Consider the following 13,873-nt stretch of genomic DNA (forward strand, 5'->3'; position numbering starts at 1 on the left):
CTGTAAAGATTAATTTTGATGTGGCTTTCAGTAAGCATAGAAACAGATCGTGGTGCTCAGGAAATGTTATTAGAGAGTCAAACGGTGCGGTGCTCTCAAAGGCCGAATATTGATCATTTATTTAATAAAAATCCAGCCGTGTTTTAGGACTGATTTCATGAAAATAAAAATGATTTGTTATTTTAATATTCAAAAAATTTTAGTCAATTAAAAATAGGTTTCTTTTTCCTAAAAACATAAAAATCCGTCTAATATTAATTAAACATTTAGAACAGTAAATACAAAAGGTGGCATGGATGAAATAATAGTGTCATAACATCTGTGATGCTATAAAATTACTGACGGCTAACAATATTGCTGATAACATGATGCAATTATCCCGAATTCAACCTTGTTCTCTTTTAAGTACTATAATAATGCAAAGCTACAGAAATTTCCTATTATAATTTACAGTAACAGTACTAGATTCTGAACACACAAGCTTTAACATTAAAAGAAAAAAAGCTACAACTTCCTTTATCATTTCCCCAAATTCAGCCTTGAGGAGCATTTTCCTTCAGCACTTAAGACACCCATTGATACAAATTCCATTACCAGAACTTCTCAGCTCAACTCCTGTCTGCACCACTATTGGTGGCGCGTTTGGCTTGGGTCAGAGGCGGCAGGATTCAGGCCTTCTTTCCCCATTTGTTGCACTTCAAGTGGAGATAGTATCTTGATATACCACACGTTGTTCACGAATTCCCTGAATATCACAAAAGCATTCGATGAAAATAATAATAATCCACCAAAACCACATCTTGAGACATCTAACATTTTCATAACTGAAACCATCCATCATTCTACATTACAATAGAGCCAAGCTAGAGAAGTTGGGAGCTTGAACATGCAACATGCTGCCAGGAAAATATAATCAAACGGGGAAAAGAATTCCAGAACATCTAAAGATGAGGTTGTTATCATAAAGAATCTGAAATATCTCAATGTTCTAGAGATGCATAATCCCCTAGTATTTTAGATTGGTTATTTAACTCATTTATCAATCTTGATCAACTTCTCAAAGATTAATAAATTGTATGGCCTTCAAACCTTTAACCTCTACAATAGGCCTTTACTTCCATACAACCCTTTCATTTGTTTGAATCTGTTGTGTATCAACAAATATATTGCACATAAGAAACAAATCGTTTGTCCATTCAATTTCACTTGACACTTGCATAATAGATTCTTTTACAACCCTTTGATCCTCTAACCTTTACAATTTTTGTTCCTTGAATGATTGTTTGATCCTCAATAGTGATGTCAACAGAACAGGGCGGATTTTTTCTGACCTTGAACCGACATACTGGACGTAACCCGAAAACTGGCCCCAACTTCAAAACAACTTAACACTCCTGAACCCGACCCTACCCCACCTTGATTTGTCAGAAGTTAATTTTTTTTATTATATTAAAACAACATTTTTTTAGTTAACAAAGCAATTACAAAACACAGTTAAAGTATCATAATAAAACGAGAGGTAGGAACATTACAGTAATAGAACTACTCTAAAATATTTCTGAAAGCTATAACTTGCACATTCTAAGTAAATACCATTGCAAAATAATTTGCAGTACTTCTAGTCTTGTAGAAAATACTCCAACTTCATGACGTACAAATGAATATTTTAGAATTATTGCACCCCCACCCCCTTTTTTTTCCTTCTCCTGTGATGGCTCCATCGTCCCTTCGTAGATTCAAGGCACAAATGCATCTTTAAAAGTTCTATATTCATTGTACATAAAAAAAAGGTTCTATAGTCAACTCTCTCTATAACCACTTCATTTGTCTGCCAAAATTTTGAATGTTAAGAGAAGTGACTGTTATACACCTGTAACATCTAAAACACCTTTAACAACATTTGAGATTCAAATTATATTTGGATTTTTTAAACTTTTAAATTAAAAACTATACTATATTAATTAGTGAGATTTAGATAGTACCTTTAATAAAATATTACTAATGTAATTACATTTAATAAAAACTATTTTCATTTAATAATATGATTAATATATTTTATATATAAATTTTAAACATTTTATTGAAATAATATCTTTAACTAAAATTTATTATTTTTATTGCAATTAAAAATAGAACTAATTTTACTAAAATTTGAGACAAGAGGTTGTTAGAAAGAACTAATTCAGTAAAGAGTATACTTTATACTTTATGGTTGTTATAGATGAAAAGCTATTATAGAAGGAAAAATAAAACATAAAAATAGATTTTACAACAAATTTGGCTGTTATAATGAAATGTTGTTATAGAGGGTGACCATTATAGATAGAGCTTATGTTCTTTTTTCTCTAGATAAAAAAATTCTAAATTCTTAGAAACCAAGTGTGGATGACATTCACCAGTGTTTCAGATCTTTAGAACAGTTGGGCCATGATAATAATAGCTTACAAACATTCCAAGTAACCCAAATACTTGCAAACCAAAATGAGAATTCAATGACTTCCACTTTCAGCATACCCTCCTAATGTCAACAGCTTGTATGCAATAAAAGATTAAAACCAGGATGCGTGAATCCTATGTCCTTTTTTGTTTGGTTAATTGATTGGGCTTACATAGGTGGTAGAATCAAGTTGACTTTCAAGTATAAGGAAATTTTATTTTCAGTAGGTTGTGTTTTGACATGACTTATATACAGGTTTTAATGCCTATGTTTAAGGTTTAGTTAGTTTCAAAACCCAACTTAAGCAGCTAACAGTAATGAGAGCTTGCACATCTTCATAATCTCTGTCTATAAAATAAATACAGCTCCTGCACCTTATGCAGCATCTTTAAGTTTGCACTTTCCTAATCACAGCTAAGGCTTGGTGTTATGACCATAACTTAAGATACTGATAGGAATGAAAATCTACTTATCATTCATAATGTCTGTCAATAAAATGAACATTGCTGTAGCCATTCATATCTTTTAAGCTTCCCTTTTGCTCGTCAAATTAGGTTTTTTTATACTTTTATTTCTTTCAAAGACTCTTTTCTTATTATCTTGAGTATGTGTCTGTTCTTGAACTTATAACTGCCCCTTCATGCCAAAAGTTTTAAAGCCCCAAAATTAGTCACTTGTTAGAATCCTATTCCTCAGTTCTTCTCCAACAATTCAATCTTCAACTGCCAGAAAATTGAATGATCCTAAAGGTCCAGCAGCACAGAAGATCTAACCAGCATAACAGCAGCAATATATGACGGTTATCATCAAGGACGAGCATGTTTGATGAGAAAAAGAAAACTTTAAATTTAAATCATGAAAAGTTTTAAAGCTTGGAATACCATCTTGAATAATAGATTCAAAAGAAAACAGTTTGACTCATAATAAAATTTACTAAGGTGGTGACTGAATTGGTTAATGATGCAAGAATCATAAACTGACTGAAGAATTTCAAAGTAAAAAGCATCAGATGAACTTATGTTTAGAATGCACCTGAGGACTCTTTTCAGACAAGTAGGAGGCTTGTTCGTGATCATTAGAAAGTTCGATGAACTATATCATTGTTCATGCTACCGATGGAAAAACACACACACACACACACACTCCTAATTGCCTGAAATTCGGTGCAAATTTAGAGTGCTCTCTAGCACTATCTTAACAGTCACATTGTAGCAGACAATTATTCATAAATAAATTAAGGGTGATGGAACTTACTGCCAAGGGTCATCACCAAGGAGAAGAATATCATTCTCCCTGTCAACAAATACAAGCTGCCAGCCTGATCTCTGAGGGTCCTCTAGTTGGCCTTCCAGACCAAACATTCGAGCAAGCTCACAACGCAGCTCATTATAGCTGCTAAACTTGGAAATATCCAATGAGCGCCCGAAGGACCCCAACTTGTGAACCTATCAACAAGAATAAGATCAAAAATCATAAGAATCACAAGCCATCGAATAAACTACACATTATCCTGTGTAATTCTTTCAAAATATAAAGGAAGTCTCCAACACAATATCATGAATACACGACACTCTGATAATTGTGTTTCACAGACTACAAAATAACCACTTGACATGTCAGCCAAAAAGGAAAATAAGAATAGTTGGCTTTGTCAGCAATGACACCATCCAAAGAGCCTACATTACTGAATAGAACTACAGCTGACAAAGTTATACCCATTGTTTCCTGTTGGTTACTATGTCAGATATCAATAAAGTGATCCACAAGTCCATATGACCATGCTTTGCATAATAATGGAAGCCTAACAGTGAATTATTCGCCTTAGAAACCAGATAAGACAACTCTCACATATTTTACCATCTGAAAATAATCATAGATACATTTGAAGAGTTAAAAGAAAAATACTATCACCTTAACAAAGGTTCCAGTCGGAGGGTTTACTTGGTCCACATATTCAGAAGACTGCAAGTAACCTGATTCATCCACACAACTTGAGGTAGTCATATCTGAATTAAGAGGGAAATCTGTGCCAGAAGCACTTGTGAAATTTGAAGCGGCATATGGCAGAGACAATGAATCATTTTCATTTCCAATATTTTTCAGGTTGGTCATCCCATGCTGCAGCACAAGAGATGATGAATCAATGCTAACCCCAAAGAGAAAATTGTTTTGTGTATCAGTTGAACTCTGGTACGCAGAATACTCTCTTCCTGGAAATGGAGGTAATACGTTAGAGAGTACATTTGACTGTACCATTCCCAGATGTTCAACCTGGGGCAGTATGTAGTTAGCAGTTTCAGACGAAAGCTGTGGTTCTATAGCTACTGGCTTGGACAACAAAGAAGAAGAGACAATTGGGTTTGATCCCTTCAAGTTGTGTAAATGGGAAGCTCCAGCATGGGACAATGAACCTAAGATACTTTGCATTGACGAAGCATTAGATATGGCTAGAGAGTTCCCAAGAGGATCAGAAAATGTCGGCTGCTGGCATTCTGAAGCAGCAGTTGGCAGAGATGATGACTGGGCCTGGCTGCCGGAGGCTTTAGGAAAAGCAGGGATTAGATTAGAAATCTGCTGTTGATCAGAAAACTGTGGTATTTGTTGCATTTGCTGAGATTGTTGCTGTTGTTGCTGTTGTTGCCGCTGCTGCTGCTGTTGTTGTTGTTGTTGTTGTCGGTGATTATTGTATGAATTGGAACGCTGCAACTGCTGCAGAAGCTGAACCTGGGAAGTAGTCTGGTTCTCCTGAAATCCCTGAAGAAAGGCATTTTGTGTTTGAGACTGCTGTAGCATCTGCCTTTGAATTATAGCAGGCGACCCATTGGACATGCTCTGTGGTTGCTGGAATTGCAAGAGAGACTGAGAGCCTAATTTGGATGAATCAACAGTCCTCATTTCCTGAAATGCAGCAGCAGCCATTGCTTGGTAAAGATCAGGTTGGACACCTTGTATTGAAGAAGTATCAAGCCTTGGCTGCATCCAGGGTGCAACTCCAAAACCTTGGAAGTTTAAAGACTGAAGTCCTTGATCTCCAATCCCACCTTGAAGCCACATCATTTGGGAATTGATGTTCATATCACCATCTTTGAAAGCTGGTAATACAAATTAAACTGATTCAGGATAGAATAGGAAAACTCCTGTTTTCAGGTAAATAAGAGATTCTGTAATTCCAAGCAACCTTAGCAAAGATTCTAGCATACCATGGAAAGAGGGTAGCGCAGATGGCCATGGTCGTTTCAATCGCAGGGGGAAGGGTGATGAATACATAGGGAAGGTTGTTAATGGTTCAATCTCCCACAAGGACACCCTTGGCTGCTTCTCTCCTGCAGTGGATTCATCCCAGCCAACCTGGGATGGAATGTAAGTCTTCCATGTCAGATATTATTGGATACATTACATTTTTAAGGAGAAAAGAAAAAAAAAAGAAAAAGAAGGGAGGGGGATATGATACTGCAAACTAAAAAATCAAGCACATAGAAACTTAAAACAAACCTTAACAGAGCGCCAATGCGAATTTGGCCAGCGACCAGGATCTAAGTCACTAATGCCAGTTATCGTACCCATATATCTGACATAAAACACTCATGTTAACAACTGCCCACTTAAATTTGCCAGTGATACTTTAGTCAATTGACATATAAAAATAGAAGTATTTACTTGAGGAAAATAACCAAGTTGCAGTAGGAAACACCATAAAATTTAAGCAATTTCCAGGAGTAAGAAAACATTTAGAGAATTAAGACCCACCGGCGGACACTTGACTCTTCTGTCTCAAACAGCATTCTAAACCGCATGCCTACAGAAACCCGGGTGTAATAGACTGCTTTAACATACTTGGCGAGAGGAATGACAAACTCTGAAGGACTGGCCCTGAAATGAAGCTACTGTAAATGAACAAGATGTTATGTTGGAATAGAATCAAGATTTTTTAATTAGAATTAAGTAGTTGACCTTGGGTTATAAAAGATAGTAAAACGGCTATTGGTTGCAGCCGCATGAGCGGCTGCAGCAAGAAGACCAATGTGCATGCTGTCACTTGATAAAACAGAAGATGGCATAACAGTCTGAGGACGATTTGCTCTCCGGATACCCAGCAACAACTGATTCTTCTCATTCCTGACAAAAAAAAAAAAAGCACATAAAAACAAAAACAGAGATAACATACTGATTAGCAACTCGCTGATTAGTAGCATGACGGGAAAAAGCAGTAAAGCTGCAGTAACAACTGCCAAAATATAAATATCGCACATTAGAGCTGGCGAAGCTGACACAAACCCAAAAACACACCTGAATCGAGCTCAACCAAACCCAACTTGACCAAGAATCCCTTAAAATGATGCGAATTAAATTGCTTTGGCTTCAAAACCAAACAATGAGGATCAAAATGACCCAAACCCGAGTGATACACCCAAATGAGCAGAACTTGATGCAACCCAAACCAAAATTGACCCCAATTTTCCCAACCCAAAGTGACTCAACCCACCCAACTGTCACCTCTACTACACACAATGAGGATGCATACTAGTAGACTCATGACTTCAGAAATAAAAAGTAGAATCGGATATTTTATTGTAGAAGATACATTCATAAACCAAAAATACCGTCCAAAAAATTTTGCTGCCAAACTATCTAAGCAGGATGATTTCACTAGATTGTTTCAAACCGCATTACGGATTTGACAGCTATTAGTAAGATATTTCTCCAGCCAATCACAGAGCAAAGGTACTTTGATTACCAACAAAGTAAGCATAAATTATACTTGGAAGAAAGAAACCCCAATTTACCAAATAAAAAGGACTGAGTCACCAGCAACAAGTCTCTTAGCACTAACAAAAACACTCCACCCAGTTGTAAGAAGATGCCTCTTTGGCTGCCCTGCACACAAGAAAATACATAAATTGATTAGAGGTTGTTTACAGCCATTGATATTCAAAACCTTTTCATCATCCAAGAAAGCATATATCCCACTTAAAGATAGGTAGATATATAAAATAAAAATTCACCAAAAGCAGCTCCAAGCATCCTACAGAAAATGCTACATTCCAAGTACTAAATCTGAACATATTCCTATAGGAACTAGCAAAAATTGCCGATTCCTCTTCGAAAGGAAAAACATGATAAGAAATGAGGCAAACCTCATCCAAGTCCAACACACAAAATAACCTACAAAAACAGTAGGGGAGAAATATTCCATTTGATAATGATTTTCCCCCCAAAATTAAGGGTTGCAGGGGATCATTTACTCCATTAATGCATCACTCACAACTCCATACAATATTTGATCCCCTCAAATACATGCATATCAGAAATATTCCCTTGATGTCTTCAAATGTTATTCTTATAGAATTACTGCTAGATGAATTGACCATCTTTGGCCAAGAATTAAGCTTTCATTAACTCTTTTCAACAAAAAAACCTTACAGCTAACAGATCTTCACAATCCCCAAACAATTCCAAAGAGAGGAAAAGGACTTAAGCACATCAAAAGCAAAACGTGAAAGACTTAAAACAATCAACCTTTGTAGATTGCCAGAAACATTTGCTATATCAGACAAACACAAAGCATATATCAAAAAGTAAAGAGCTATTTGGTCATCACATTTCACAATTTGCCCACACCAATATCAACCAAAATTTCAGAGATGACCTAGAAACTCTGACCATTTTTGCAAGGTGAGAAACAATAAACAATTACCAAACAAATGGGCATTTTGATGCAGCGAAATTCACAAAACAGCGTACATCATCCATCAAAGGAAGCAAACAACAAGAAAGCTTCTTTTATTGTTGTTGACAAGAGAGCATTAACTCTAATATCTTATTAAAAAAATTCCTATTTCAGTATATTATTTTTCATCCATTGTAAATAACTAACTTCTTTTTGTAAGATTCGCATATTAGCCATGCTCTAAAAAATGATCTGAACCTCAGCATCAGAGATTCTTAGCCCCAATATAATCAAACCAATAACTGATGCAGAATATAGCAAGGATACATCTGAGGTCATCTTCATAACTTTCAGAAACAATCACATAAAAGACCCAAGGTTAAAGAAATGTTACAGCACCTTCAAAATGAAACCAACAACTTATTCAAGAGTAGATGAACTGGGTACAGGCAAAATACAACACTAACTGAAGCGTAATGACAAATAATACTATAAAATCATGATAATTTGAAATTTCTCTTAAAATTATTGTGGAACACGGCATTGAACAAAGTTGTTTCAATCACTCACCGCGAAATACATGCCTAAATTTCCATTCATTTTCATGAAGATCCCTGGCAACTAACTCTTGAGCTGGAGGTTGCAGGGAGTAATCCTGAAGGCACAACAGAATTAAAAGGGAGAGAAAGAAAGATAATGACTCAAACTAATTCAATTAAAACCAGATGCTAGTGAACTGAATTGCTTGTAACCTACTAAAACATACAAGAGGAGGAAAGACTTTTTCAGCAGCCCGACGAGGCACAGAAAATCCTCCATGAGTGCTTGTGTCACTTGCCGTCAGTGTTTTGCAAAAATAATTGGTTGGTTGTTTACTGGGAGTACCCAGTTCAGCAGGCAGGAGGAACACATTCTTTTGCTCTTGCTACAATAATGCTTTCAAGTCAAGAAGTGCCAAATTAAAAGACTATCAAGCACAAAACCTTGAAACAAGGTCAAGTTCCCATACCGGGCTCAGTGGCTGCAAGGTCATTTGAGCATACACTTCATCTGTTTCTACATCTGCCTGTATTTGAATAAATGCCTTTGTAAGCAACCAACTAAACATTCCATAAACAGAAAGTGGTTAACTGAGCATTTAACTTACATGCATGGTCACATTGTGAAGCTGACAGATAAGCTGAGGGGGTAAGCTCGGATAGTTTGGTATGTGAGCATCTACTTCCTTGTTGGTTGAAGCAGCAACCTGCAGAGGGAGCCATAAACACCAAAAGCTCGCAGAAATATTAGAAACGAAGCATACAGTTCCTCATAGAGTGCTCTAATCTTTTAGGAGCTTCATTAGTTCACTCACCACTTCATGCATCAACAAGTAGACAATAATGAAGATATTCAGCGATGCTGAAATGGCTGGTTCAAGGAAGTTCTATTACTACATGTAGCCAAAAAAGTTCCGACATCCTTACATAGCATCTTAAAATTCTAAGTTCTCCCTAAAACTTAAGCTTATTGAACTATTTTCTTGAGCAGAAATGGAGAAATAGAACCAAATCTGAAAGAAAGCATGAGAAATAAGACAGGTACAGTTACCTGTTCACTATGACCTTGGGGAAAATATACAACACGGCTTCCAACAGGCGGCAGGGACACCAGAGGACCCGCACATGCATGCCAAAGTTCAGAATTCAAACATTTCTTCTCCCCTGTACAAAAATCTTTCACTACTTTATAATTTCGAAAAAATTATAACTTAGGGCAGCTTTATACTTCAAGAAAAATACTAAAAGAATTTTTTTTTTTTTAAAAAGCTAAAAACAGTTACCTTCCTCAGTTTGCTGATTAAACCCTGATGAAGAGAGTCTCATTCTTCCAATATTTAAAAAAGAAAAAAGTTGTTCGTTCTCTAAAGAAAACCGAAGAAAAGTGCGGTTGAAATGGAAAATACACCTAGCCCTTGTTATTAAAGTATATTCAGGGGTCGTGCAACAGCCATAACTTCTAAGGAAAAAGAGAACTTACCCACCCCCACCCCCTTTCTCCACCAGACTCCTCTCAACTTAAGTTAAAATCAACATCCAAAAAATACGGGGAACAACCTTTTACTCAGAAGGGGTTCATGAAGCTCAGATCTTGCTTCTTTTCACATTCAAAATCATCCAAAGTTTCCAAAGCAAAACAAAACCCTAGCTTTCTTCTTCACTCAGATCTCCACATTTTGAAGCTTTTTTTCCCACAGTAGAATACTATCTCAACCCACCCGAAGTGTACCTCTGCCCCGCACCTGATTACTGGAGCTGCTCAGTTGAGTTAGAAAACTAGAAAATGACACTTTTTAATTACTCTACTTTTTGGAGCTCTTTTTAGAGAGAGGGCTGAAGACTTGGACAGCAGCCGGAAAGAGTGAGAAAGAAAATATACATACGCATTAAAATCCGCTATCACTTATAGTCAGGGCGGCTACCATTCTTTATTTATTGTTTTGCAAATTTCTTATATTAATATATTATTTTTATAAATAGTTTTACAATTGTTTATGTTATAAAATGGTAATAATAATGCAAAAAAAAAAAAAGTTATTGCATTTCTTTATTTTCTATCATTATTAAAAATAATATACTCCTGTATATATACGAAAATTAGACTCATTTTTTAATATATAAATACAAGAAGATGAAAGGTGAAGAGTTAGAGAGTTAAAAAGAAATATGAAAGCTTAAATATCTACTAACATTCATAACATTCCCACTTGGATGTTCATTATATAAAGGATATGCCTCATTAAAAACCTTAATAGAAAAAACTCCCTAGGACAAAAACCTAATGAAGGAAAAAAGAGTGCATAATCTTTTAATACACAACTTGTCACAACCTTAAAAGAAAAAATATAATGCGAATTTACTCCCCCTTAATAAGCATCACTTAAGATCTTTGAAACAACACAATCCAATGCTGAAAATTAACTTCACAAGTCTAGCGGTAGGGAGTGCCCAATTAAATTCTCGATTATTCTTTGCATTGGGTGAGGGGTGTTACAATAGTGCATATTTTGCTCCCCTTATTTGAACTTCATTTTATAACTCAATATTGAGTCCTTCAATATTATTTATCAATAATAAATCATCAACATATACAACAAATTTTGTTGATGCATATCAATATAGCAATAAAATTCAATTTTATTCTCATGCTTTAGATGTCACCAACAACTTTATAAAGCATGATATATTGTATCATTCACTATTACTAATACAATGAGTGCATTGAGCACATAAAGAAATGGCACTTCAGGACCATCATTTTATAACATTATTGTTTGACCATTTGTATTCATTTTAATATCTCCAATTTACATGAAAAATTAACCTAATTAATTTTGATTATATAAACACTATTGGATACTCAATAGCAATTCTTTATAATATCATTATGTAACAATCATTCTTATTGAACACTTGATCTTCATGTCGTGACAAATTTTCATTTTCGATATACTTTCATTATAAAGTTTGTTTATTGAATAATTATTTCTCTTGAAAATTCGCCGAAACTCCAATGGTTTTCTCATGAAACTCAAGTTTTATGCTTCATGCATTAATATATCAAATCATTTATATCAGTTGAATACAAATTCACTAGACATAAATAAATAAGTTTATTTGGTTTTTGCATTTACCACAAATTAATCGTTTTTCATAACCAAAACCAAGTGTCTTGTGGACGTTCTTATTACAAGTCAATTCTATATATTATGACTTGTATTTTTTTTCACTATTATGCTAACATATACTCCCATTGGCTTTACACCTTCCGGGTGTTTGGACTTCTTGTCCAAGATATATTTCATAAGTTACAATAGAAGCGTTTATTTATTTTTGATGACTTGTTCTCATCTCAATACTTTCAAACACATTTTTATTCAAAATCCTCATTTCTCTATAATATTGAAGTATTCTCTTTATATTATCATTGTCGACAACAATTTCCTTTTTGTCAGCTCCATTATATTTAGTTATGACATAACAGGTTAGGATATCCCATTATATTCATAATTTCATGTATCTGAACTTCTTCTGGGGTTTTATCGCAAGTTATGCCTTGGGTCTCTTCATAAGTACCCGCCTCCTCTAGCATATGACCATCTTAATTTCTTTTTCTTTTCTTTTAATAATTTTTCGTTTTATGGAATCGACTAGTTTGTCATGCTTCTAGCATGCCTAAGACTTATTTTTATCACATTGTCCTTTTGGGACATAATTATTTGGAGCATTTTAGCTGGTATATGTATCAACTAGTATATGCAATCTCTAAATGTCATCAGTAAACATATCTGGCAAATAATTTTATCATTCAAACTTTGTGCACATAATATTAGTGAGGATCACAACAAAAATGACATAACTATTTAACTAATTTGTCTTCCTTAATACTAAGAAATTTTGTAACATGACAATACTTTTCAAATTTATAAATATATCTCCTTCAACTTTTTCAAATCTAATGAAAATTCTAAAATTTATCAACTTCATACTTGATGATCCATCTTAGTGCGTTATGGTGGAACATAAAATAGATATTGAACATTCAAATATTCTTAGATGAAATCTATTAGTTTATGAATCAAAATCAATTCTCATGAGACAAATATTTCTTACATGTTGGCCTTGATGCAAATAATACATGCTTATTGTAAAGCTATTCTTATATTAATAGTTAAGCAATTAAATGGAGGCATAGTTTTGCTAACCATTAAGTATAACATCTATAGGCATAGACAACTTAATATTATCCCATATAAATCTACTAAAATCAAGCTTGGGATATAGTGCACCAGCATTGGTAGCACAAATTGCATACTATATAGATTGTGCACAATCAAATTATTTCAAGAAATAATAGTTCAAACTTCAGGTTGCACACATGTGATACATGAGCTCATATATTATTTGGTTATCATCTAAAACGGCAATCGACCTCTTACTTTAGCTGGTGTTAGTTCAATATATTGTCAAAATAACTAGTATTTATGAAAATTATTAAAATATTTCATCAAATTGTTTTGCATCATCATTGACTAGGGATGGTCTAACCGTTCATACCAACACTATGAACTTCTTTTCACTATCTCATATGTCAATCATATACATGTAATGTATTTCTTCGGGGAATATTTATCATATAAAAACAAGAGTATCTCATGTCATTTCTGATAAGATCCGCCTCGGTGTTGAGTCGAGTCGTATTTCTGATAAAATGAAAGAGATAAAACGGCTCAGGAAACAAGTAAGAACCAACACTATTAAGTGTCAGCCCAACGCTTATACGTTTAATGAGTTGGATAGGAAATTCAATCAAAACCTTGGCCCACTATCTAGAAAGATAGGAACCTCGGTATAGGGTTTGAATGCCACACTTGTTTAAGTGATAAGTTCAGGATAAAATAAAGAACGGGTTGATGCCACTAGCTTTGTAGATAAGCCAACAAGTCTTTGAACAAAATTGGAGAAAAGTAATTCTCTCGAAATGAACAGAGTTTCATTCAAAATTCATCAAAAAGTATCCTTTACAAAAAATTTGAATTCACCTATTTATAGTGCTAAAATAGGGTAGCCAAATAGTCACAAACATTCACTTAATGTGCTAATTAAGAAAAACTGATTTACAGATCAAGACTCTTGGCATTCTTGAAACAAATAACTTCTTCATTGAATTCTCTTCAATTCAGCTGAATGAATGTTCATGAAAGCTTGAAATTGACTCTTGAGCTGTCC

The 13,873-nt window shown here is 34.5% G+C and overlaps 1 protein-coding gene across 3 annotated transcripts; it reads right to left on the reverse strand.

Annotated features, from left to right (window-relative positions):
- Nucleotides 1-279: 279 nt before the first annotated feature.
- LOC105763606 (auxin response factor 6) lies at nucleotides 280-10,525 on the reverse strand. 3 transcript variants are annotated; one of them, XM_012581871.2, is made up of 14 exons: nucleotides 9,928-10,525; nucleotides 9,696-9,808; nucleotides 9,253-9,351; nucleotides 9,115-9,171; nucleotides 8,872-9,030; nucleotides 8,676-8,760; nucleotides 7,222-7,312; nucleotides 6,389-6,553; nucleotides 6,185-6,307; nucleotides 5,930-6,005; nucleotides 5,638-5,785; nucleotides 4,349-5,529; nucleotides 3,692-3,882; nucleotides 280-745 (listed from the first exon to the last, which is right to left on the reverse strand). In XM_012581871.2, the coding sequence occupies exons 1-14, from the start codon at nucleotides 9,968-9,970 to the stop codon at nucleotides 628-630; spliced, it is 2,649 nt and encodes an 882-aa protein (XP_012437325.1). In that variant the 5' UTR covers nucleotides 9,971-10,525; the 3' UTR covers nucleotides 280-627. The 3 variants fall into 3 exon arrangements, with proteins under 3 accessions (XP_012437325.1, XP_012437324.1, XP_012437327.1); XM_012581870.2 differs by having other exon boundaries at nucleotides 9,696-9,820; XM_012581873.2 differs by lacking the exons at nucleotides 9,253-9,351; nucleotides 9,696-9,808; nucleotides 9,928-10,525 and having other exon boundaries at nucleotides 8,862-9,030.
- Between the last annotated feature and the right edge of the window lie 3,348 nt (nucleotides 10,526-13,873).

Source organism: Gossypium raimondii, chromosome 12 (assembly GCF_025698545.1).
Source record: "Gossypium raimondii isolate GPD5lz chromosome 12, ASM2569854v1, whole genome shotgun sequence".
NCBI lineage: Eukaryota > Viridiplantae > Streptophyta > Magnoliopsida > Malvales > Malvaceae > Gossypium > Gossypium raimondii.

Bases quoted from the DNA above. Each gene is read 5' to 3' on its own strand.
- LOC105763606 (XM_012581870.2), bottom strand. From the start codon at position 9,970: ATGAGACTCTCTTCATCAGGGTTTAATCAGCAAACTGAGGAAG. The intron at 8,761-8,871 runs GTATGTTTTAGT...TTGTGCCTTCAG, and splicing joins AAAAAGTCTTTCCTCCTCTT to GATTACTCCCTGCAACCTCC. The intron at 3,883-4,348 runs GTGATAGTATTT...TCTTGTTGATAG, and splicing joins CGACTGGAACCTTTGTTAAG to GTTCACAAGTTGGGGTCCTT.